Source organism: Girardinichthys multiradiatus, chromosome 13 (genome assembly GCF_021462225.1).
Source record: "Girardinichthys multiradiatus isolate DD_20200921_A chromosome 13, DD_fGirMul_XY1, whole genome shotgun sequence".
NCBI lineage: Eukaryota > Metazoa > Chordata > Actinopteri > Cyprinodontiformes > Goodeidae > Girardinichthys > Girardinichthys multiradiatus.
In genome coordinates, this window is record NC_061806.1 from 9,455,922 (window position 1) to 9,482,313 (window position 26,392).

General features: G+C 39.2%; 1 protein-coding gene across 3 annotated transcripts in view; it reads right to left on the reverse strand.

Annotated features, from left to right (window-relative positions):
• khdrbs3 (KH domain containing, RNA binding, signal transduction associated 3) overlaps positions 1 to 26,392 on the reverse strand; it is a 205,915-nt gene that overhangs the window by 91,653 nt on the left and 87,870 nt on the right. For 2 of the 3 annotated variants that reach the window (XR_007041146.1, XM_047384666.1), the window contains exons 3-5: positions 21,012 to 21,128; positions 4,824 to 4,970; positions 2,290 to 2,429 (exon numbers count right to left, since the gene is read on the reverse strand). Coding sequence is in view for 2 of the 3 variants with exons in the window: in XM_047384666.1 (XP_047240622.1) it covers positions 2,290 to 2,429; positions 4,824 to 4,970; positions 21,012 to 21,128 (404 nt within the window). In the remaining variant the exon portion in view is untranslated. The remainder of the gene's footprint in view (positions 1 to 2,289; positions 2,430 to 4,823; positions 4,971 to 21,011; positions 21,129 to 26,392) is intronic. The other variant, XM_047384667.1, reaches the window with a different exon arrangement.

Here is a 26,392-nt window from a genome sequence, read left to right on the forward strand (position 1 = left end):
TGTTCACCTTGCTCCAGTTCTGTAAGTTTTCTGTGTTATCATTAAGTCCTTCCCCATGTCCATTCCAAGATCATGTCTGCATTTTGGTCCTACTCATAACCTACAAAATCTGACAAGTATAGATTCTAGAAGTCATTGCAAAATATCCATCATTGACTTGCAGGAATAAAATGATTTTATATTGACACAACCACGTCAAATGCCATTAAAACAGAAAGTTAAACAGAGAATTGACTGTTTAGGAAAGAAGTAGCATACACTACTCACAAAAAAGTTAGGGATGTTTGGCATTCAGGTCGAGACCTCGATGACCCCATCTCCGGATGCTTAGGCTGCCTCTAGGGACATGGAATGTTACCTCGCTGGGGGGAAGGAGCCTGAGCTTGTGTGGGAGGTCGAGAGATATGAACTCACCTCAACGCACAGCGTGGGCTCTGGAACCAAGCTCCTCGAGAGAGGTTGGACTCTCTTCTACCCTGGAGTGGCCCGCGGGGAGGTGGCCTGGGGTGGGTTTGCTTGTTGCCCCCCAGCTCAGCTGTCTTGTGTTGGGGTTTACCCCGGTGGATGAGAGGGCCGCATCCCTGCGGACCATGTTCTCTGCGTCTATTGTCGATGCTGCCACCTGTAGCTGTGGCCGTAATGTCTGTGATGCCTGTCGCAGCGGCAATCCCCAAACCCAGTGGTGGACACCGGCAGTAAGGGATGCCTAGGGAATCCCATCGGCTGTGGTTAGCTTGTGGGACTCCTGAGGCAGCTGATAGGTACAGTGAGGCCAAGCATGCCGCTTGGAGATGGAGAGCATCTATGAACAGCATTTGTTCAGTTTGTCACAAATCTTATCTACTAATTAGGTGACTTCCGAAGAAAATTGGTTGCACCAGATTTCCTTAGGGGTATCAGAGTAAAGGGTGCTGAATACCACTGCATGCTACACTACATGCTTCACTTTTCAGATATGTGAAATCTGTATGATTCGATTGAATTGACTTTGACTTTGATTGAAGTGCCTTGAGACAACATGTATTGTAAACTGACGCTATATAAATAAAACTGAATTGAATTGAGTTGAGTTGAATGTATATGTATCATTGTCATTTCACCTTACACATTTACTAAATGTAAGAGATAAATTTCAGGTGTTGCATTTATAAGGCATTTCAGGGTTGCATTTATAAGGCACTTCATGGCTGAGGCAGTAACTGGATTGTAAATCTTTATGAAAATAAAACTTTTATTGGATCTGTTTTAACAATAATCATCTCCTCCATACACATATATGAATGTGTCCTTTGAAAAATTAAACAAATCAACTGTAATTGGGGTACCATTTTGAATGAGATTTTGAAAATGTATGCAAGGGAAGACTAGACGGCAAAAGCTAGTATCCTTGACTGCAGCCTTACCTTCATTTTTATTACTGCCATGGTAATTGAAACATATCCAAACAATTGCATAAAGCCCAACAATGAAGTACAGCTAGGTCTTTGGTATGGTATTGGGGACACAAAGCCATTTTTTTCAGGTAACCAATCTCCTAAGAAATAACTTTCATATTCTAGATTGACATTATCTTTTAATCGAACACTCAGATTTCACATCCAAATAAAGCAAAAAACAGCTAATTACTCAGTTATAAGGTGCATAAAACCATAACAATTTGCATATTAATAAACTTAGCTGTCTTACAGTTGATTCAGTTTCCCTGAATCAATACTTTGTACAACCACCTTTAGCTGCATTTCTCAATCCAAACTGTGATGGAGGCAGCATTATCCTGTGGGTATGCAATTCCTCAACAGGGACAAGGAAGCTGGTCAGAGCTGACAGGAAGATGGATGGAGCGATGTAGAACGCAAGATAAACAGAGGCTGGAACAAGCTGGAGTTAGGTTTGGGTGGGGGGACAACATCATAGAGTATGATTATTAAATTAGTTTTAATGATATTATAATTAAATAATAATTAGTTCTATAATTAAATATTAATTAAATGTCTAATTGCTTTTCTGTTTTTGTTACCCAATATGACACTAATCAAAGCAGTGTTTTGATGAATGTTTAGATTTACTGCACAACATAACTTATGAAAGAATATAGTGTATATAGATTATTTTAGATTTTTTTTGTGTTCCCATTTTGTCAAAAAATAGAGGGATGTAATTGTGGCCTTATCATCCAGTCTTAAAACACTATGCTGATCACATCCCAGTAGTTCTTTAATCATAAATAAAACAAAATATAAAGCTGAAGCCAGGAGTACATGCACCACATGCACATTTTGCCCATGTTACCTTGGAGGCCCTGGAACAGGTGTGCCCCTGCCACGTGTGGTTGACTTGCCCCTAACGGATGGCACCTTGGCATCCTCGGAGCCACCGTTCAGGTATGTGAGCTCTTGCAGCTGGGCTTGTCTGATCTCATCGTTGTAATCCTGCACACACAGAAAGGCATGTATAAACACACACACACAATGACAGCAACAGACTTGCTTTCAATTACACTGTATTAAATTACGTCCTTTATCTCCAGGGCTACAGCTCTGGGAGTATTTAATTAATGTACTTTACAGTTCTGCCATGACTGCTGTTCCTGAACCAGCAAAACATTCAGATCTCCTGCTGATAAAACCTTAGGACCCCACTTAGCTTCATCTTTTCACACTGATGTTTTCCCTCTAAATTAGAACACATTAATTAATATTAAAATAGGTAATTAATCACAAAATAACTAATATAGATATCATTTTTCAGCTCTCAATAAATATGATTTCCTTAGGAAGGTGAGAGGCAGCAACAGAGGATGGGTTGTTGGCGGGATCTGCATGATATAAAGAATTAATAAAATGTAAATCCTTATCGCTCTGAGCATTAGAGACATCATCCATAATAAATAGAGGAAGAGTAAATAAGTTCCATTCTGAGGTGGCTGCCAAAGAGGGGTTGTCCCTGGCAAAGAGATTCCCTCCTGCTTTCCTCTACATTACTACTGAACTGCACCGATTATCTTTCTTCACATTTCTCATGGAACCCACATGGTAACCAATAGTGTATTCCTCTGCCCCCAATGCTAACATTAATTACCTTGGTAACTGAAAGCCAAAAAAATCACAAGCAATGAGCAGATCGTATAATCATAAAATCAGGGATCAGAATACATTCAGCCTATGAGACAACAGTTTATGAAAACAAGACAGAGGTTTAACTATTTTTAGAGAAATCTAAGACTGTTTTTTTTTCCTGAGTTACAGTTTAATGACTCACAATAAAAATAAAAAGAGTCCCTACTCAGTGTAGCATGTTTCATTCTTGGTTTAGTTGGGCCATATATTATGTTTTCATGTTTGTCTAATTCTAAGGTGGTCCCACTTTATTTTTTTTTATTTTCAACAATAGAATAAAGTTTTATTGTTTGTTTTTTTTTAAAGTATTATCTCTGTTGAAGTAGAATTATTTAGTTCAGATTTGATCGGTCCATGTTTTTTAGATTTTATGTGGTTTAGATTAGTTAACAAAACTGTGAAACATCACTTTAACTTAGCAAGCTCCAAATATACATTTTCTGGAATGTGCATATTTACTTGTTTATGTTGTCTAATTGTTGTCTTATATATTTATTCACCGTCTAAAGACTGATATGTCTTATGTGGCACCAAAGCCTGGTTCCACTGCAGAGGACCACCATTCTTAGGGTTAGGGATCAAGCTGTTGTGTCAGTTAAGTTTTGGTTAGGGTCAGGAATAGAATAGAATGAGGTACAAATGGGTTAGCTAAAATTAACAAAAGTCAATGCAAAGTCCTAATGTGTGTGTGTGTGTGTGTGTTTGTGTGTGTGTATGTGTGTGTGTATGGGTGGGAGGGTGTGCGTGGGGGTGTGTTTGTTATGCTAAATAGTTTGGTGGCTCATATAACCTTGCAGTATCAGTGGTGAATTTGCTCTAGGACAATAAAGATGTTTTCCTTGCTACACAAGTAATTTATTTGAATTAATGGCAGTTCGGGCACCAATTAAGACAGGCTGTGACAATTACAAAGAGACAGAGATGACATAATGCAAATGAATAATATTAATGAATAAACAAAGCAAAATAATACAAAAAATTAAAAAATAAAAAACAAGTTATTATTAAATGAATGTGTATTAAATGAATTGGTCTTTAAAATGTTCAAGTATTACTTAATTAAATGTAGTATGCCCTTTCAATTAATTTGGCTCTGATCCCTATTATGATTCCATATTAAACCAAAATAACTCCTCAGCTCAGAGATATTTATTGCAGTCATCAAAACTCTTTACCTTACAGAGGAAAATAAGTGGATTATGAAAAATTACTGTAAATCAATAGCTGCCATGGATAGTATGAACTGTCCCCCTGAGTGGAAACTAATTAACACATGGTTAATATGAAACATTCCATGGTGGCGTCCATTTGGTATTGGAACAATCAGTATCAAAATCAGCTTTATTGCCAAGTTTGTATAGACAAACAAGAAATTTGACTCCAGTACACTCTTTGTGAGACAGACTTGGCAACACTTTAATACCATGAAGTCCTGTTCTATGAGACCCTCAAAACTTAAAAACCCCCTGCAACCATCAGGACTGTAATTTGGTCATCACGTTAATAAGAGGTCCTCATAAAACATCATTCAGGTGTTGGTCCCCATAATGAATGAAAATGAGTACACACACAAGGACTGGATTAAGCTTTACTCATTCGTTTTACTCTAGATTACCTACAAGAGCCAACATGAAATTGTGGAGAACAGGGAAACTAAACTATAAGTGTGTAGGTGTTTGTGTTATGGATAGAGTGAGGAGAACATACTGGAATGAGAAACTTCTTGATCTCTTCTAGAGCGTGACCCATTCTGGCATAGGCCTCAGCTGGTGGGGCGAACACCTCGATGAGGACGTGCAAGTCTTCGTTCAGATGATTATATTTGGCCTCGCCACTCTGCCGTAGCTCTTCTTCCTGATGGTACATAATGTTAATTATAATTTTTTTATAAATAAAATATATATATATATATATATATAGAAGAGTTTTATAGCACAGCCTCTTGGGCTCACAAAGAGTAGGTAGAAAGAGTCACATGTACGAAGTGTGACATGGTGGACAGTTACAAAAACGACAGCAACTATACTGATGTGTGTTGTTGCAAACATTTGCAAACAGGCAATCCTTAGCAGCTTTTAAGTTGCAGTTCTCATGTTTAACTGATTTCTTTCCACCTGTCCGCCCTAAATTTACTAGGCAGCAATATTGAGTTTTACCCCCCAAAAAAATCTGTTTTAAGTGGGAAGTCATATCTGAAAATCTTTAATGTAAAAATCAGGAGGGAATCAGTTTGGTTTGAACAGTCTAAACCTTGGCTGAAATATTATTTATTGATCAGCAAAATAAAGTTAAGGTTAGGGTTACATAATATACATTTATTTCCAAATGTATTCATGACACTTAAAGCTTTTTAAAATTTTTTTACATTAACACTTCAAACATCAATACATTTTTGGAGGGCACTGCAAATATGTGCAATATGTGGAAACTTGTGGAAGCCACAAAGCACTATGTGGGGCAGAAAACGTAAACTCCAAACTAACATCACCCTGAACAGACTAGCACCATTTTAAATGATGAGGGTGGCAGCATTGTGCTGTAAGGATGCTTTTGTTCAGGAGGGACAGAATTGCCCTTTGGAGTTAAACAGTAGCTGCAGTGGGAAAACCCTAACCATATGGAATCCAGAACTAAAACTACATTTCGGAAAGAGCAATCCATCCAATCTGATGGGGATTGAGCTTTGGAAAAAAATCATGAACAAATATGTAATTCTCTAAATGTGTGAATCACACCCAAAAATACAGGTCCTTCTCAAAATATTAGCATATTGTGATAAAGTTCATTATTTTCCATAATGTCATGATGAAAATTTACCATTCATATATTTTAGATTCATTGCACACTAACTGAAATATTTCAGGTCTTTTATTGTCTTAATACGGATGATTGTGGCATACAGCTCATGAAAACCCCAAATTCCTATCTCACAAAATTAGCATATTTCATCCGACCAATAAAAGAAAAGTGTTTTTAATACAAAAAACGTCAACCTTCAAATAATCATGTACAGTTATGCACTCAATACTTGGTCGGGAATCCTTTTGCAGAAATGACTGCTTCAATGCGGCGTGGCATGGAGGCAATCAGTCTGTGGCACTGCTGAGGTCTTATGGAGGCCCAGGATGCTTCGATAGCGGCCTTTAGCTCATCCAGAGTGTTGGGTCTTGAGTCTCTCAACGTTCACCACCCAATATCCCACAGATTCTGTATGGGGTTCAGGTCAGGAGAGTTGGCAGGCCGATTGAGCACAGTGATACCATGGTCAGTAAACCATTTACCAGTGGTTTTGGCACTGTGAGCAGGTGCCAGGTCGTGATGAAAAATGAAATCTTCATCTCCATAAAGCTTTTCAGCAGATGGAAGCATTAAGTGCTCCAAAATCTCCTGATAGCTAGCTGCATTGACCCTGCCCTTGATAAAACACAGTAGACCAACACCAGCAGCTGACACGGCACCCCAGACCATCACTGACTGTGGGTACTTGACACTGGACTTCTGGCATTTCCTTCTCCCCAGTCTTCCTCCAGACTCTGGCACCTTGATTTCCGAATGAATGCAGAATTTGCTTTCATCCGAAAAAAGTACTTTGGACCACTGAGCAACAGTCCAGTGCTGCTTCTCTGTAGCCCAGGTCAGGCGCTTCTGCCGCTGTTTCTGGTTCAAAAGTGGCTTGACCTGGGGAATGCGGCACCAGTAGCCCATTTCCTGCACACGCCTGTGCACGGTGGCTCTGGATGTTTCTACTCCAGACTCAGTCCACTGCTTCCGCAGGTCCCCCAAGGTCTGGAATCGGCCCTTCTCCACAATCTTCTTCAGGGTCCGGTCACCTCTTCTCGTTGTGCAGCGTTTTCTGCCACACTATTTCCTTCCCACAGACTTCCCACTGAGGTGCCTTGATACAGCACTGTGGGAACAGCCTATTATTTCAGAAATTTCTTTCTGTGTCTTACCCTCTTGCTTGAGGGTGTCAATAGTGGCCTTCTGGACAGCAGTCAGGTTGGCAGTCTTACCCATGATTGGGGTTTTGAGTGATAAACCAGGCTGGGACTTTTAAAGGCCTCAGGAATCTTTTGCAGGTGTTTAGAGTTAACTCATTGATTCAGATGATTAGGTTCATAGCTCGTTTAGAGACCCTTTTAATGATATGCCTATTTTGTGAGATAGGAATTTTGGGTTTTCATGAGCTGTATGCCACAATCATCCGTATTAAGACAATAAAAGACCTGAAATATTTCAGTTAGTGTGCAATGAATCTAAAATATATGAATGTTAAATTTTCATCATGACATTATGGAAAATAATGAACTTTATCATAATATGCTAATATTTTGAGAAGGACCTGTACTCGCACCTGTAGCTGCAGTAAAAGTTGGTGCTAAAAGGAATTAACTCAGGGGGCAAAATAGATATGTATACCACATTTATTTATTTGTGAAACGTTAAGAAAGCCACTATCATCTTCCTTCTGTTTTACAGTAATAAACTGCTTTGCGATGGTCTATCACATAAAACCTCAATAACCAAAAATTACCAATGTTGTTGTGGAAGACATAACAAAATAAAGTAAAAAACGTCAAAGGGTATGAACATTTCCATAAGGCACTGGAAATTTGGTGCTTTGCATATCGGGAGCTACATGAGTAATGTTTCATTTTGGAGGGCTTCATGCTTTTGAGATGTATGTAGGCTGCCACATAGTGAGTTTTCATAGGTCATTCATGCTCACCTGAAGCAGCCCTTTGTTATTTTGTTGATGGTGAGAAATAGGACAGCAAAAAGCTCCAAATGCCTTTCACTACATCACACAAAAGAAATAGGTTTGGTGTCCCAGTTTCTCCATTTTTAACAAAAAAAGGAAAAAGTCTTCTCCAGGGCCTTTCCGGTTCCCCTTCCCCTCCTCCATGTCCACCAGCATGCTAGCCCGTATCTCTGATGTCACCTAATTATAAATAACCTTCTTTTCAGAGAGCTGGTGGTATGTTAATGATATGTTAATTTCTCCCATAAATCTGTGCTTTATGAACGCAGGGCTCCTGTGTGCTGTAGTCGTGTGTACTGGTGTTGAACAGGGAGTGTGAGCTTGGTTCTGGAAAGAGACAACTGATCAAAAATCTGTCTCATCTCTTCCCTTTTATGTTTTTATTTAATCTGTGCTGCATTGCATGAACAAATATGAAAATCAATCTTTATCAAGTCCTTTCAGCTAGAAAATATACATATGAGGACAACTGTGGCTTTTCTTTAACTCAGTGCTTTGTCTATATTGTCTGAACATGTGGATCAGTGATCAACACAGAGGAATATTTGGTATGAAATAAATGTACCAATATTATTACCATGTTATTCTGTAAGAAGATTTCAGATGCTGTGGACTCACAGTTCTGATAAGAGTGATCCATGATCCAGTGTCCTGAGCTTAGCAGCCTATGGCAAGAGATTACAGCTGTCTTTTTTCTTATCTACTAGCTGCATCTTTCTTCTGTTTACTTTTTTTGTAAATCTGCTTATGAAAAGCTGTTCACCCTGGAAACAGAGCACACAGCTGTGGATGCACTGCATAGCTCCTGTAGCTAGATCTTTGAGAAAAAGAAAATAATGTTACACTTTAACTAAAATTATTAGATATTTTTATTTTCATGACCATGACAGATGATGCATTTACTGTAAACTTAATGTATTGACCCATGATTATTTAACATCAAGTATCTGCGAAAACTCACTTTCAATACAGTACTTGCGTTTTAACAACTGGAATTTACACTTTGCAAATGCATAAAAGAAAAAGATCTCTCATTCTATGTTTTTTATATGGTCTTGGCAAAGTTTCTCTGCACTCCTATGCATGTTCCTCGCTTCCTTCTGATGGACTTGCAGCCTGCCTGTTGGCTGCTAACAATAGGCCAGCCCATAGTCATTTGCATTTTGCCACAAGTCATGTAGATGACATGGCAGACATGTGAAAGAACATGCTCTGGTCAGATGGGACCAAAATAGATTTCAACCCTTAGGTTAAACACAATGTGTGGCAGAAATATAACACAGCATTCACCATTAAACCGAACATGGTAGAGATAGTTTAATGATGTTTGAATGATTTTGTTTGGCAGCTAGAAGGACACTGGTCACAGTTAAAGACAGGTAACAGGTTTATCTTCCACCAGGACAAAAATCCTAAACCTACATCCCAGGACCTCTCATCCAATGGGACTGGGCTAAAGTCATTTTTCAAAGAGGGTTGAAATAAAATGTAATTTCAATATGTAAAAACTTTTGGACATAGTGATCATTTAAACCTTAATTACAATGAAAAGTAGTTCTACAAAGTATTGACTTAGAGGGTTGGGGTGCACTTTTAGATTTGTAGTTTCAAAAATGTTTCATGTCCTGTATTGTTTTCCTTTCAGTTTACAACTATGTTCTACATGGGAAGAAACTATTTGGTGATAATTTTGTCCTAATTAAATAAATTAAAGCCCTCCATTTGCTTCAGCTGGAGGGATGACTTTCAATCATTCTTTATATTAAATTAAAATTGAAAGTTAATGTGCTAATACTGTGAAACTGTGGCCTTTTAACTCGAGACTCTTAGACCCTGAGAATCTCATACCAGCCCATGTCAATTGTGCTATTAAGTGATGTGGTGGAAATCTTCCTGTTGTGTTAATTCTAACCTAGAATATCCCATTGTTATAGTTGTGAAACAATAAACTGAATTAGTTTTATTTGACATCAAACCGTGCACAGCATGATTCCTTCTGATTTCTTGGACAGTTCTCACAAATGCAGAAGGTAATTCTCCACAGAAGCAGCCTGCAAATTAAACCCGACACAGGACTTTCTAAAAATGAAACAAAGAAATGAAATAGTTTTATCTTTCAGGGAAATTACAGAGGAAGTACAGGTCCCAAGGAGAAAAAAATGGATGCGTTAATCATGTTTCTAACGAGCAGCCATTATATCATCCTGCTCTGAAAGCGGCAGGACTGCCAAGCTGCCATAACACGGAGGGGAGACTTCGTCTACGACATCTCAGAGCACTTCAACTTCGTTGTGCCGGCCCATGAACAAGGTCTCACAGCAGTAAATATTTGTGCAATTATACTGAGCATTGTCTCCACCATACAAAAGCTCAAAAGGGAATGTACGGAACAATGCAGTGCTGTACGTTTAAAGACTGCAATTATATTTCCTCCTAATGGGATCCACGGGGTGAAAACTGTCAATTAGCTTCTTTTCAACCAGTCAATATTAATCCAGAATAGCAGTAAACTATTAGAACTCATAAATACAGTATGTAAGTCATGAGACCTAAGAAGCAACAGTGTCTTACTTACATATTCCGCTTTTTCAGACGGCCTTGTATTTAGAAAGCCTCCAGGTTCTTATTTTGCACTGCTGTGGCCCAGTTTCATAACCTAAGCTGGAAATGGTACATGCTGAAAACTACAAGGGCACATGCTCTGAAACTGCAAAACAGAAGCTGAGTAAACCAACTGAAAACAAAGCATGGGTATCACACAGCTTCCCAAAAACAGGTGACTGCGCGGAGGGAGGGCGCCCGACAGAAACTTGTCCATCATAAATCTTGCGGCGGCAAAGCTCGGACAGGAAGGGCCCACGTACCGTCATGACACATCTCTTCTGCTGCTTCTTCAGAGACATCCATTATCAAACTATTGATCAGAGTAATCAGAATGAATGTGCTGTATAAAAGCAAATCACTCCTGACAAACGGAGGGAGGGAGAGACACTGACAAGCGCTGAGAAGTCGATTTATTCCCAGTTAGACCATCCGGAGTACAATAAATTTTGCAGCTAAAGATCCTTTAGCGTCATTTATATCTTTTCTTTATGTGCTGACATGATCACAGATGATGGAAGTCACTTAACTGGGTTGTGTTTGAAATTTCAAGCTACCATCCATACTCTGTACAAACGCTCACATCATTACAAAGAAGATTTTCTTCAGTCTGAATTCACAGCAAAACAAAAACATCAGTCAAGGTAATGTGTTGTTTCTCTATACTCGAGTCGACTGTGTACGCTTTGCTCACTGTGACGGAGCGCTAGCTTTGAAGGATGTCAGGCGTGTTTGGTGATCCCCAGGATCATTCTCATCTCCATAAACTTTTGAAATTTGTTTTTAGTCTGGAACAGTATTGGCAAAACTCTAACACAGCCTATGCGTGCTAAGAGCTGTCAGTCAAGCTGAATCTGAGACGCTGAGGTGACCAGATAAAAGAAAGACACTTTGAGATCGGCTTCTTTCAAGTTATAATGGAGAGAAAATGAAAAACAGACAAGACTTTAAAGATAAGGACAATTAAGGGGAAGTTTATAAAACTTATTCTAGTTTCTAATTAAGACTTAATTAGATTTTTTTTTATTACACTGATGCTGAGCATGTAGGGGTTTAAAAGATTGATTTAAAATGATTTTTGTGAAACAAATTTAGCTGAAACTTGGTTTCAGCTAAAAACAAGAACTATAACTTAAGAAGATATTAGACAGTTATTACAAGTTGAATAGTTGACATTTTTAACAGTTTTTTTGCATTGCAGTGATCACTTACTAGCGATTAACTAAGTTAGCTATTAACAGTGACCTGCAGTCCCTGCGCTTAGTTCCTGTAAAAATGACTCCTTCAAGGTTCTTTGGCACACTATAAATTCAGAGAAAGAGTCCGCAAAAGCACAGACAGCTGATCAAAGCCAGAAAGGTTGTTACAGACTGGGAGGAATAGACTTAGACTTGCCTTTAATTTGTTGATTCTTAAATAAAAATATTTTCCTATCTTGCCATGTATGTTGGGATGTCCCACCTTTTAAGTGGGTCTAAACATGAGTACATTATGCTCATTCGTAGAACATCAAGTCCTGTCACATCTATGAAGTTTGTGAATGGCTTCAGATGTGGCCCCCTTTGTATTCTCTGTGGACCTGACCTACAAATGATTTGCGTGTACAACGCAAAACGCGTGCAGTTTATGTGCGTACAAACAAGGTGGTAATCGGATTGCATGTGCAAAATTAGCAGAACTACAGGCGCAAACCTTTTAGCGTGTCTGCCTTCATCAATATGCTAAACATATGATAATGACCCAAACATGCAAATTCATGGGAGGAAGATATGTAAATGTCGTCCCTTACCACCTGTGATGTCATTTTCAAAGCCTGAAATGGTTTGCGGGTGCAGTTTTTGCATGTGGATTTAGGACGGAAGGAGGTATAGATAGAATGACCAATGACAGGGAGAGATAATCTTCTGTACATGTGCCAACAGATTTGGGTTATCAAAAATACAAATATTAAAATAGATAAGAATAGAGGATTCTATGTAGGATTATCTAAGCTCTGACTTAGAGCCAATCACAAACAAAAGCCATGATATTTCTCCTATGGTAAAACTCCTTGCAACACTTCATTCAACATCATTACAACGTAACATCGCTGTCAGTGATCATTGATGAACGCGCACAAACCTGATCATGACAAAATGTGCACATAAATGATCAAGCGCGCATAGCCTGTAATTGCACATCATGCAAAATACCCACTGTGCTTTGATGTTGACAATATAATTAATAGGAAAGAACTAAAGACATTATAAAGTAGATTAAGTCCTTCATTTGCAAACAGGATGTCAAAATCACTTCTTAGTAGGTGAAAATCACCATTTCAAGGTAGCTTTTCCATGTGGTGACAAAGATAGTGTATGGTTTAACCTTGTCACTAAACAAAACACACTGCATTGATAAAAGTAACGTCATATCATAGCAGGGGAATCAGAGCTCGATCAGGTTGATTATGTTGTTTAAATGTGAACATATGCCAGGGGAGGGTTTTCTTTATGCTGTAAGAAATTATTTTGTGTCACCAAAAATCTATTTAAGCAATCAAACATGTTGTATATTGTTAAAATATTGGCAAAACAAATTCAGTAAAATCATTGAAAAATAATAAATTTTTACATACATAAATGTTCGAATTAACTTTTTTGCAGGACAGTTATGTGATGCTATGTTTTAATATTAGCAAAGCTATAACATACAGATTGCCAACTCCTACAACAATCTATTTTTATTTTGCTAATATTACATTTAGGCTGAAATATTGTGCCTGTTTATGATAAACTCTGAACTCCTCAAATGTATACTCCCAAAAAACAAGAGAACCTAGTGAGTCTCTAAAAATAATTAAAAGATCAAGAAAGACAAATTATTTAACAGACATATTTGTCTTTTATATTGTTAATATTGATTAGTCATTTTGTTGCAAGTTATGTCAAGCAACATAAGAGAAATAATCTCATCAGGACAAACCTACTGTGAGTAGCACAACAAAAGTTAACTGAAACAGTGCAGAAAAGCAAGGGCCTGTCAGACCATTTGTTCGCTACTATCCCTCCTAGTGTCTGCTACTATATTCCCCCCAGTATCGTCTGCTACTACACCTCCCAGCATAAATTGCAGCTAACAGGAAGGGGCGTTGCAGCTCCGATGTCACAGTGGGCTATATAAGAACACGCGAGACGTTCCACCATTGCTTTTTCTCTCGCTGGAAACTGAGACGCGGTTAACAAGCAACGGAGATGAGCATCATTCTGGAGAAACTCACACGTGGGTCTACAAACAGGTGGAAAAACTAATGAGAAGCTCAACGAGCTGAAAGGCTAACAGGGATAAGAAGACCAGCAAGTTTCCCCCCCCCCCCCCCCCCCGCTACAAAGATGATGACACCAAGTAATATCATTTTGTTTTATTTCTATTATAAATAGCTCAGGTAGGATAGAATAAGATTTAGGTCTATTTAAAATCGTCACTTATTGTAGTCCAATGTTTTTTACATTTTTATGTGCATGCAATGTCTTGTTGAAGCTTTGATTGCTATTGGACTCTGAAAGTTGTCGTGCTTTGAAGCTGTGTGTGTCTCACTGTGTTTTGAACACCTGAATGCAGACTCAAGTGAACTTAAAAGTTGGACATCTAGAACCTCATGGTGGAATACTCACTATTCCTTTGTCTTCACTCTTAGTGTTTTTCTGCTGGTTGCCGCCTAAAAGTTTCACGACCCTTTGTGTTTCACTGAGCTCCAACTTTGGGGGTTTTATGACTGCAGCCTGGTGGAGGCCGTTCCCAAAACTTTGCCCCAGTACCATTTGTTTTCCATAATCTGCTGGTTTGACTTTCATAGACACTCAATGTTGTTTGATCTTTGTTTGGTTGGTTATTTTACCCCTTTTGTGTAGAATCTTTGCATGCTTGATTAGGTGAAAATTATTGAATCAGAATAGCGAGGACTGGCGACCTGTCCAGGGTGTACCCTGCCTCTCGCCCATAGACTGCTGGAGATAGGCACCAGCTCCCCCGCGACCCACTATGGAATAAGCGGTAGAAAATGACTGACTGACTGACTGACTGACTGAATAGCGAGGTGTATCAGGGCTGTTGATTTAATAAATTTTCACGTAGATAAAGAGAAAGCGTTTGTGTTTATTTTGAGCAAGAGTGATTTATCTGTCAAAATAAGGTCGAAGTTCCCCACCATAATACTAGTTTCTTAAAAATTTGAACAAAAGCTGTTTTTACACCAGTGACTCAGCTTCCTTAGTTAGAACTCAGTGATTGCTTAGTTAAATTTCAATGGATGCAAATGACTATTATTATTGGAATTCAACTGCATTTATACCAGCGGACCCAAGGATCATTCTCTCTTAGCACAAGATGCTTTCCCTACACAGAGGATTTAATGGTATAATTACCTGTTTAGAAAGATTGGTTTAGAATCAGCTCTTACCAGTAAAACCCAATGTATTATTAATGTTTTCTGTATCATTGTAATGTTGGCCAGAGATTTTTAGATTTCTCAGAAGGATTGTAGTATCATTTGATTTGTTTTTCTGTGTCTGTATCTGTGTTTATTTTCTTTGTGATTGTATTGTAATTGTATGTACAGCGCTTTGAGTGCCTCATTACTGAAAGCGCCTAATAAATAAACTTACCTTACCTCCGGGGAAGCGGTTGATTAAACTGTGACATTTAGTGTTGTTTTTGGTTAATAATTAACAGTTATTAATGAGAATTTACTATTTGTAATTATTAAGGCCTTTGAGCACATAATCACAACACCAGAGGTCATCTCTGATTTCAATTCATAATTAATGATTTTGGGTTAAGAAATAATTTTTCTGAATTATGATTTTTAATTATAATTTTTGATAAATATTAATTAATCAATAATAATAATAATAATCCTTACAGGCCGAACAGAACAGAAGAAAAAAAATCAGCAACTGGATAATTTATAATGATGCGGCATAACAATCCCTGCATATTTCTAGCAACACAGCAGAGGATCTGTTTGCTTTTCCTCTTGTTCCAGCTAGTAGCACGTGCAATTTCCTCATTTAAATAGGGCGGTCTGCACCTGTTATCCATTGCACACACAATCTTTGAAAATTGCATGCAACATGACCACTGAATGCACGTGCATTTTATTTATAGTACACGCAAATTAGCACCCGCTATTTGGGATCTTTGAAGATCAGGCCCTGTGTGTATTGGGATGAATGTGTACAATTAAGTGTTCAGCTGCATGGAAATGGTACTTAATTTTTTTAAGAGATTACGTGAACATCAGAAAATTGAAATGTATTTGTCTATGAGGAATAAATTTGGTGAAATAAATAGCTGAAAATAATAAACAAAATAGGTCAGGGTGTGATCCATTCGAGCAACAGGAAGCATTCAACATGAAGATGGGATTGAGTCTGCACAGAGGGTTTGAGGGCTTGTGACATAAATAGGATGATGTCCGAGCAGAGTGGGTGGATCTTCCTTTCAAAGCCTTTCTGGTAACTTGACCACCACCTGACATTACCAAGGCATTGCTGTAACATTTGAGCTGCATTTGCATTGAATACATAGTGACGAGAAGGCTTGGCTCGACAACATTGAGTGCATTTAGCAACAAAGTCTTTGACATCCTTGACCAGCGATGGCCACCAAAACTGACTTCGAACTGTCTGAAAGGTTCTGCTGATTCCTGGTTGACAAACTAAACGAGAGCAATGACAAGACTCCAGTACCTTAGGCACAAGGCGTTCAGGGACAAAACAGTGGTCAGGTGGACATGATGGTGGGATAGGCAGATCTCTAATGGCTTCCTGGACCTCCTTTTCCACCTCCACTCGGGACACAGACAACCTGATGGTTCAGGAAGGATAAACTCCTCTTCACCCGCAGACTGAGATTCTTCAGGCTCTTGAATCCGGGATAGGGCGTCAGGTTTGCCATTTTTACTCCCTGGCCTGTAAGATAGGGAGAAATTAAAACGACCAAAAAACAAAGCCCACCTAGCCTGTCTGGGATTTATTCGTTTTGCTGATTTCAGGTACTCCAAGTTCTTATGGTCAGTCCACACCATAAACGGCTCCTTAGTCCCCTCCAGCCGATGTCTCCACTCTGTCAACGCCAACTTGATAGCCAATAACTCTCTGTCTCCCACGTCGTAATTCCGCTCAGCCTGTGACAGTCCTTGAAAAGAAGGCACGTGGGTGAACATGATCATCCTCACCTCTTTGGCTTAATACAGCTCCGACCCCAGTGCTTGAGGCATCCACCTCCACGATAAACTGTCTCTCTGGGTTAGGACACTGTAACACTGGAGCTGACGTGAAGAGTTCCTTTAACTTATTGAAGGCCTTCTCTGCATCCTTATTCCACACAAATTTCACCTTGGAAGAGGTAAGAGCTTTTAGGGGAGTAGCAACCAGGCTGTAATTTCTAAAAAACCTCCTATAGAAGTTTGCAAAGCCTATAAATCTTTGAAGCTGCTTGCGATCAGTTGGAACAGGCCATTCCAATACGGCCTTAACCTTGGAGGGGTCGACAAGCACTTGATCTGGGGAAATGATGAAGCCCAAAAAGGAAGAGGTAGTTATGTGGAACTCACATTTCTCTGCCTTGACGAAGAACTGGTTTTGGAGAAGACGCAAGAGAACAGCTCTGACATGTTTTCTGTGGGTTTCCAGATCTTGAGAATAAATCAGTATATCATCAAGATAAACAAATACGAATTGACCCACCCTGTCTCTTAGAACGTCAATGACCAATGACTGAAAAACTGCAGGAGCGTTAGTAAGTCCAAATGGCATGACCTTGTATTCATAATGACCCGTAGGCGTATTGAAAGCCGTTTCCCATTCATCTCCTTCTCTGATTCGGACCAGATGATATGCATTCCTTAGATCCAGCTTAGAAAATATCTTGGCTCTCTGGATCTGATCAACAGCTGTGTTCAGGAGTGGTAAGGGATATCTATTTTTAACTGTTATCTCATTAAGGCCTCTATAATCAATGCATGGTCTCAATGAACCATCCTTCTTCCCAACAAAAACGAAACCAGCACCTGCAGGAGAGGAAGAGGGTTGAATGTGCCCTGCCTTTAATGCCTCATCAACATAACTCTTCAGGGCCCTGTGCTCTGGACCAGACAATGAATATGTTCTGCCTTTAGGGGATGATGTGCCAGGAAGCAAATCAATAGCACAATCATAAGGTCTATGGGGTGGCAGAGCTGTGGCCTTGATTTTATTAAAAACCTCCTTTAAATCATGGCATTCTTGCGGTACCTTGGATAAATCCGGATAGGTCTCCTCAACCTCATTCTCCACAGTGACCTCCGTAGCAGCAGACAAAAGACAGTCAGTGGAACATGACTCAGACCAACCCAGAACTTCTTTTTTCTACCAGTCGATGTGAGGGTTGTGTTTCTGCAACCAGGAGGCCCCTAGGACTACAGGAAGTTCTGGTGAATTAATGATCATGAAAGTTACAATTTTGTGATGATTACCTCCGACTGTTAAGGTAATCTCCTTCGTCCTGAGATGTGAATTGTTCATGCTGTGACCATCCAAAGCTAACATGTTTCTTGTGTCAGCTGACGGAATAAGTTTAATGCCGTTCTTATTTGCAAATGTTTCGTCCATGAATCCAGTATCTGCTCCTGAATCAATAAACACGGCCCCCTGGAGAGACAAAGAAGAGGTTTGAAAATGGGCAGGAAACAAGAAGAAGGAGGCAGATAGTTGACTTCGGCACAGTAGAGAACTCCCTTCCTCTGCTGAGCCTATCCTTTTAGTGGACACCTGAGTGCTAAATCTCCCTTCTCTCCACAATACAAACAGAGCTTGAATCTTCTCTGACGATCTTTCTCCTCAGGGGTAATCTTGGTTCTGCCCAATTGCATGGGCTCACAATTATCATTTTCCTCAGTGAGAGATGACCGACTCCTTCCCTCATACCGGTGTGCAGAAACCTGAGTTAATGATGAGCAACCCTTCTCATGGCGCTTCTCCTTCCTTCTCTCTGCCAGCCGAATATCAATGCGAGCAGCCAAATCCTCGAGTTGTTTCAGGGAAGAAGGATGGTCACGGGTCGCTAGCTCATTTTTGATGTCTTCATTTAATCCTTTCATGAATGTATCCATTTGTGCTGCCTCATTCCAACGGCTCTCTGCAGCCAACAAATGAAAGCCAATTAAATAGGTCGAGACAGGCTGATCACCCTGTTTGAGGGACAACAATCCTCTTGACTTGGAATGACCGGGTCAAAAACTCGAATGAGTTCCTTGGAAAAAGTTCCATAAAGATTACAAGATGCAGACCTGTTATGCCATTCAGCAGTTCCCCACTGTTTTGCCTTTCCTGCCAGCAGAGAAATAACAAATGCCACCTTGGAACGTTCAGTGGGAAAGGATGACGGCTGAAGCTCAAAATGAATTTCACACTGAGTTAGAAAAGCTCGACATTGGTCTGAGTCTCCCCTGAACATCTCAGGCGGAGAGAGGCGTGGCTCCCTTACCTCTGCTGTTGTCCGTGTTACTTCGGCGTGGTTTCTTTGTGACGGTGGCGGCTCGAAGACAAGATTGCCAGAACGTAATGTGGAAATTATTTCCTCCATACGGGAACCCAACCAAGAAAGGGTCTCATCAACGTGGGTACGCCATTGTTGTGCTGGCGATGGGTCCATTTTTGGCCAAATTTTTCCGCTATGAATCAGAAAAAGGTGGACCCAAGATTCAGCCAGACACAGTACTGAAAGTTTAAAAGGTTTATTCAGCCACAGGAAAACGTCACACCGGTAACACTCCTCACAGCTTCCAGGAATCACTGCCTTTGTCTTGAGTGGAACTTGAAACCCAGAGGGGAAACCTCAGTGGGCGGCAGGCTGTGATCTCCACAGCACAGGTAAGAAGTGACTCCAGGCTGAATAATCTGAGGGCTAGGTTGGCTCAATAATCCAAGGACAGAAACAGGGTCAACGATCGGAACAAGAGGCGTCAGACAAGAGGCAGGCAGAGGCATAAACCAGATGCAGGAAACAAGGTCGACAACGAAAAGCCAAATAGTCCGACAGGGAGCAGGCAGAGGCATAAATCCAAAAGGCAAGGCAAGGTCAAGAACAATGATCAAACAGGAAGGAACGCTGGATATCTACTCACACGATGGCTTTCAAAAATCTGGCACCGTCTGCTTGTCAGAGTCAGTATATATCAGGGAAGACACAGGTGCTTGGCATTCCACAGATTGCACTACACTGCAGCAGCCACCAGGTGCATCTAATCTGCTGATTGCAGCCAGGGAGACAGGGTAGAGCAGACGTGCCAGAATCATAACACATACATTACAGTTAAGATGGTATTCTAAAGATTCAACTTTTTTTTTCTGTTTTTATTCTGGTTTCAAGTGCTACTTTTACTAAAAATATACATCTAAAAAACGGAAACTTGCAGCAAATATATATATGTATATAAATGTATATATATATATACACATTATATATTTTATATATATATATATAATGTATAATGTTGTTGACGTCAAATTCTGACCCTATAATCTGAATATCGCAGCAGAAATTGAGACTCATCAGATCAGGCAACGTTTTTCCAATCTTCTATTGTGTGAATTGTAGCCTCAGTTTCCTCTGGCATCAACAAGGCTTTTGCACCCACAGAACTGCAGCTCACTGGATATTTTCTCTTTTTTGGACCATTCTCTGTAAACCCTAGAGATGGTAGTGTGTGAAAATCCCAGTAGATCAGCAGTTTCTGAAATGCTCAGACCAGCCCGTCTGGCACCAACAACCATGCCATTTTCCAAGTAACTTAAATCACCTTTCTTCCCCATTCTGATGCTCGGTTTGAACTACAGCATATCGTCTTGACCATGTCTACATGCCTAAATGCATTGAGTTGCTGCCATGTGATTGGCTGAATGGAAATTTACGTTAACAAGTAGTTGCACAGGTGTACCTTTATAAAGTGGCCGGTGAGTGTATATATATCTAGACATATATACATGTATATATATATATACATATACATATACATATATGTAGACATGCTAAAGTATGTACATACATATACATACCTCAGCATGTTAATAGTTTGGAGTTGGATATTACTTGAGAAACGTAAGTATGGACTCTAATGTACAGAAAATGTTACTTTCTGTCACAAATAATCTTTCCATTTTTAAAATGTTCGTACAGTTTATGAGTAGTCATCATTTCAAAACATGTTTCGTAGGTGACAACATTTCTTTACAAAGAAAGACTTTACAAAAGGACAAATCCCAACCTTTTGAAATTTGTAACTTGATGCATCATTTCAAGGGTGAAGACAAGTACAATATGCCCTTTCTGGGCAACAGCTGTGCTGGATAGCTTATATCATTTCTAGAAAAGAAAGTCCTCTTGAGGAAAAGCAAGTTAACAGCATCAAGTCATCTCACCTTCAAACCTCGCTGAAGAGTGGGTAACAGAGCACAAAATGAAATGTACAGGTGAAAGAGTCAAAGCCAAAATGAAATATCACACTTCAGGGTTACCTTCTCTTTGTCTCTCATGGATCCTTTTCCAAGAATCGACATCTTTGTGAGGGTGTCCTCTTGTAGTCTCTTTAACGAGTTCCCGCGTGGCCCGAGGAGTTTGCCGACAAAGTTAAACTGCAACAGAAAGAGAGGGAGAGAGAAAAGAGAGCAGGGATCAGTCAGAGTCTGTGTGTCTGAGATAAAAAGTGAAGATTTTCTTCTGTCTGTCAAATGTGGCTAAAAAAACGAGTGATGCTAATGAAAGCTTTTCATCTTCTTGTCCTGTTTTGTATCTTGATAAGATCTGTGTGGAAGGATTTCTGAGGTGCTTCAATAAGGGTTTAGTGTCACCTTGTCATCAGTTCTAATCTTTAAAGCACAAAGGTACTCTATGGCTTACTCACTTTCCCTAACTCCTTGCACAGAATTAGGTTAAAATGACTTTGTACTGTAGCAATGTTTGGTTTTGGCCTATAGTAAGAGAGACTATGATATGTATTCTATGTATTTACGCCAGATTGCAAAATAATTCATATCACCATAACTTTTTGTCTGAACAAACTTTAGCCTATTTTATTGTAATTTGGTAGAATTGGGTAGTAAATTGTGAACTGTTTTCTTTTTACTTAATACAAATGTGCAAATCAAGGCATATATTCAGTCCCCTTGAGTCAATACTTGTGACCCTTACATAGCTTGTGACACACAGCAAAAAGGACCTGCTATTGTTTTCCTTGTTTGTTCACTAATGTTCTTTGGGTTCTGTTCTGCCTTTACGGAACAGATGGATTACTACTGAGATTAAATTACACACAGGGAGATTTTATATTTTATTCTAAGAATTCAGATTAAAGATTAAAGGCCCAAGATGTGGACACAATTCCAAAGGATATGAACACTTTTCCAGTGCTCTAAAAAGAGACTGGGAAGAAAACAGAACCATCTTTAGCTTCTTATAGTCCCAGCAGTCTCTCTCTCTTACAAAAAATCCTGGCTGTTACCTGAGAAACCAAAACCAGGACAAAAAAAAGCATCTGGAAGAAGCTCATCAAGGAGTGAGGGGACACCGTTCCCAGAGAGATATAGTACATTAAAAACACACTGAATATGAACCCGACTGGAGACTGTGTTTCCTTCTTACTTCCTTTGTTCTGTTACAGAGCCTGGGAGTACAAGCACAGATTTGCATCCAAGACAAATATCCCCACAGAGAAAGTAAGTTACATTGCAACAATATAATTAAATGGAGACAACAATTTACCTGTTTTTGTCTTATCCACTTTAGTTTACTGACTCGATCTAGTTTTAAAAACTTAATAATTTTCTCTACAGGATCTATAGTTTATGCCTATGGCACTTTATACAACAAGCAATTACAATCTGCACAACAACCATCTTTGATAGACAAGCGGTAACACGTTTAGTCGTTATTTTCTTGTTTACCGCAGTTAAAAGTCTTCTTTTTTTGCCATATTTTCTTTATGATTTATTTCATATGTGAAACATACTTGTCGAACATTAAATATATGTTTCAGAACATGATTTATGCCTGAAAAAAAAAGTATGCATACCTTAACATTCTGTGAAATAAGCCAATGGAAAAGATTTTGCACATGAAATGGTTGGAAATTAACAGATGTTTTTCTATTTCAAATCATGCCTTTGAGGCCTGCAGAAGATAGTGAGGGAAGATCATTGGAGTGTCCCTAACTTTCTGTCCAGGATTAAAATGCATTGCAGAACTGGGCTCTGAAAATCCTCACATCCTCTCCAGTAACTTTCTGGGCTACTGCCATCAGGAAAACAGTACTGCTTACTGGTCCAAGGTTCTCTTCTCCAGTTAAAAGTACATTTTGCATTTCATTAAGAAATCAGTATTCTAGACTGTGAGGGAAAAGCAGAGAGGCAAAGAATCCAAGTTGCTTTATCCCCAGTGTGACGTTTCTACAGTCAGCAATCTATCAACCTTTACAGCACTTAATGTTTTCCTCTGCTGAACTTGAAGACCTGCTCACACTGCCAAAAGTAGTAATACTTGTGTTATTGATCATGGTATCACTGTTCTTGATTGGACAACAAATTGTTTTGACCTAAACTCCAGAGAAAATATATGGTGTCTTGACAAGAGGATGATGAGAGATTGCACAGGCAACAAACTAATGCTATTTCAATGATATTCTAATTTATTCTGATGAGTCTGTTTGTAGGTGGCACCTAAGTACCTTACTAAGTAGTAAGCCTATTGAGTGGTGATCTGTGACCTGCTAAACAGGATACAGATCAGTATGATCTGTACAGATGGTGTATATTATGTTGGGAAAAAACACATCCTAGAAGACTTAGCTTACCTCAGCTTAATAAAGTATACATCTGTAGTGTGTAGGTCTGCCTTCACATCCACAAAGCAGAATTTCACCAGCAGCTCGAGAGGGTCAGGCCGACAAAAGGGGAGAAATCCCCCTGATCACCTTAACCACTTAGTTTTCCTTTAAAAGAGCCAGTTACACAGCTGTCTTCCTCCACTATCCAGGTCATCAATTAGTGAGGTGGAGGTTTAAAACGAAAAGAGCTGGTTTTGTTTGGCCCCTCACCAACATGTTTTCTACCTATTGAGTGCTTTAGTAGGATACTTCTTCCAGTTCCTGGCTGAGGTATTTGAGAGGCAAAGCTTCAGTGATTTGCCATAACGCAGTGCTGAGTTTTTATCCCAGCCAGGCTGTACTTAAGCATTTCTCAGCTTCTGTAATTGAACCATTTCAGGTAACTGGATGGGATCATACAGCTAAAACCTGTGTGGAAACACCATGCTGACTCAGCTGCACCTTTGCAATACAAAAACTTAATTTTAAAAACAGGAATTACAAGGAATTACATCTGTTTGAAAACACAATAGCGAACAAAATCATTCCTCTAAGGGATTCCAGTTTACTAAGTGATTATCAAAGGAGACAGCAGCACCAAGGCATACAGAGAGTTTTCAGAAGATGTGCTGAGTTTAACTGATGTCCAACGCATCCATCATTTCCACTTGGACAGAGTCTTGATCGTTGAGCTGTGCCATCTCTCAAACAGTGATTTGCAGGTTTGGATCACACAGTCGGCATTTCCCAGGGCTACGGCAGCTTTTTGTGCGCCCGTCTGACAGGTTGTGGATTGGACATTGTGCCCAGGATTGTTTGTGGAGACATCTCAGTCTGCTGACTTCCAACCGCGAATTCGCCGATGGGTAAAAATGCTCGAACAAGCAGAAAAGGCTTGTTTTTCTGATCGAGAACAAAGCAACACAGTGCTGCTCCCCGCATCACAGCACAAGCCATGTCAACCACATGTCAACTTGGGAATACAAAGAAGCACTTTTGGAAGAAAAATAGAAAACATTGTGAATTTGAATGAAACACAGGCATATATTCACTTTATTTGCAGTACGATTTCTGTTAAGGGCACCAAAATAGAGACAGACAGAATCTGATATCCTGTGAATCACTTACTTAATTACAGAAGTTCATTATGTCTTACAAATGGAGTGCCTAATTCAATATTTCAGAGTCTTGTTGCTATACCATCTAAGTGATGTTTGAATGCTTTAAAACAACAGCCAAGTTGAAAGTACTCAGGGGCCATTCCATTTTTTTCCAGTTAAAAATACTGAATCATTTTCATATAAAATATTTTGATTTTAGCAGCTTAGCGATAAATTTAATTGTGCAAAGTTTTAATGAAATGTGCTTATGGTCTGTTTTTGAAAAAAAAAAAAATAAATAAACCGCCGGATAAACAACATGCCTAATCAACCTAACGGTTTCTATTTAAGAAAGTATACATTTGTCATTTAAATATCTCATCACATAAAATGACAAAAAAGTACATCTGCTTCAGCTCCATTTGCTGGAGGGCCAAATTTGTCAGTTCTTGAACTGCCGTCGGGGGATACACAAAATTATTCCAAAGGTCACAAATGGCCCTTTGGTACTTTGGACACCCATGCCAAAAATAACACAGATTTAAAGGTTCATGCCATGATAGTTTATCACCATCATTTGCATTGAAGCACAGTTTGTTAGATTACTCAACAAAATTGCTACGATTTAGTCTGCTTTTGGCCAACTAGTGTCCTGGATGTGTTGCAAAACAAATGTAACATAAGACAAGCTGATCTATAGAAAAGCCATGCAAAGGTTTAACTACTTTTACTTTGTATCAGTTCTTATGTGTAGTAACCAAGGATGAAACACCCTGCCTGGGAGAAATAGCCTGATTTGACCAACAAAACTGTGAAAAATATGGGGATAAGTACAGATCACTGTTTCACTCTCACTGTCTGGAATCTCATACTGTTTACAAGCAGTTTAAAAGCTTCATTTTGTCACAATAAATACAACTGTCCTTCTTTGCATTTTCTTTCCATATTCTATTTTTATGTCATTTTCTGTCACAGTCTCTCTCTCTCTCTCTCTCTCTCTCTTTCTGACTGCTGCCAATAGACCACCGTTTAGCAAAGCTGACAGGTAGTGTGATGTCTGTGGGCATTCCCTGCATGAACATAATTTGCCCATACATGCAGGCCAGCTATAGGTATGGAAATTAGAGAAGGGTCATTTGCAAAACCCAAAAGGTATGGTTAGGATTGTTAATTTGCAATTTAATTTACTTTTCCATTGGGGATTGAAATTGAACTGAATTCAGTCATTTTTGTGCAGAGATGTTCACAAGACATTTTTCTCAAGTCTTAAATTTCTAATGAGTGGAGGTGTTTTCTAATCCAGTCTGCCTATGCCACCGCATTGCTGTAGGTTAAGAATCAAAATCCTGTACTGTTTGTCCTTAGGCCTAATTTAACAATATTTAACAACTATTCTTTATTCTTTTACATTCTTCATCAGTTATCTTTTACCCTTTAAATATTTGATTTAAAATGCAAAAACTGTTTTGGGCGGCTTAAAATTATTTAAAAATAATAATAAAGCATAATATTTACTCCATAAGACATATAAATCAAAATTTATGTTTGAGGAAAAAGCAAAAGATAGAAATTAAAACCATCTATGACTCCCAAACCCAACCTGCCATATTGGCCTCATGCAAACACACTCTACGACCCTCCATCATCTTCTCTATCTGTTCACTGAATTCCACCTTGCAACAGTCTGATAACTAGACATAAACAGCCCTAAAAAGTGATGGGCCAGTGCCAAAATTAAAAGCCATTGCGTTTTTTGTCACAAAGCATGCCATAATATCAGCTTGTATTTTGCACTAGTCACAACATTCTTTGGTGGAGGACGATGTTACTTTGTGAAGAAAATACAAAGTTATCTTTTTTCAGGGTCATCTCTAAACCCTTGCCACGAGATGTGTTTACATCGTTACCAAAGCCCAAAGGCAGAGAGGACAGAGTGTTT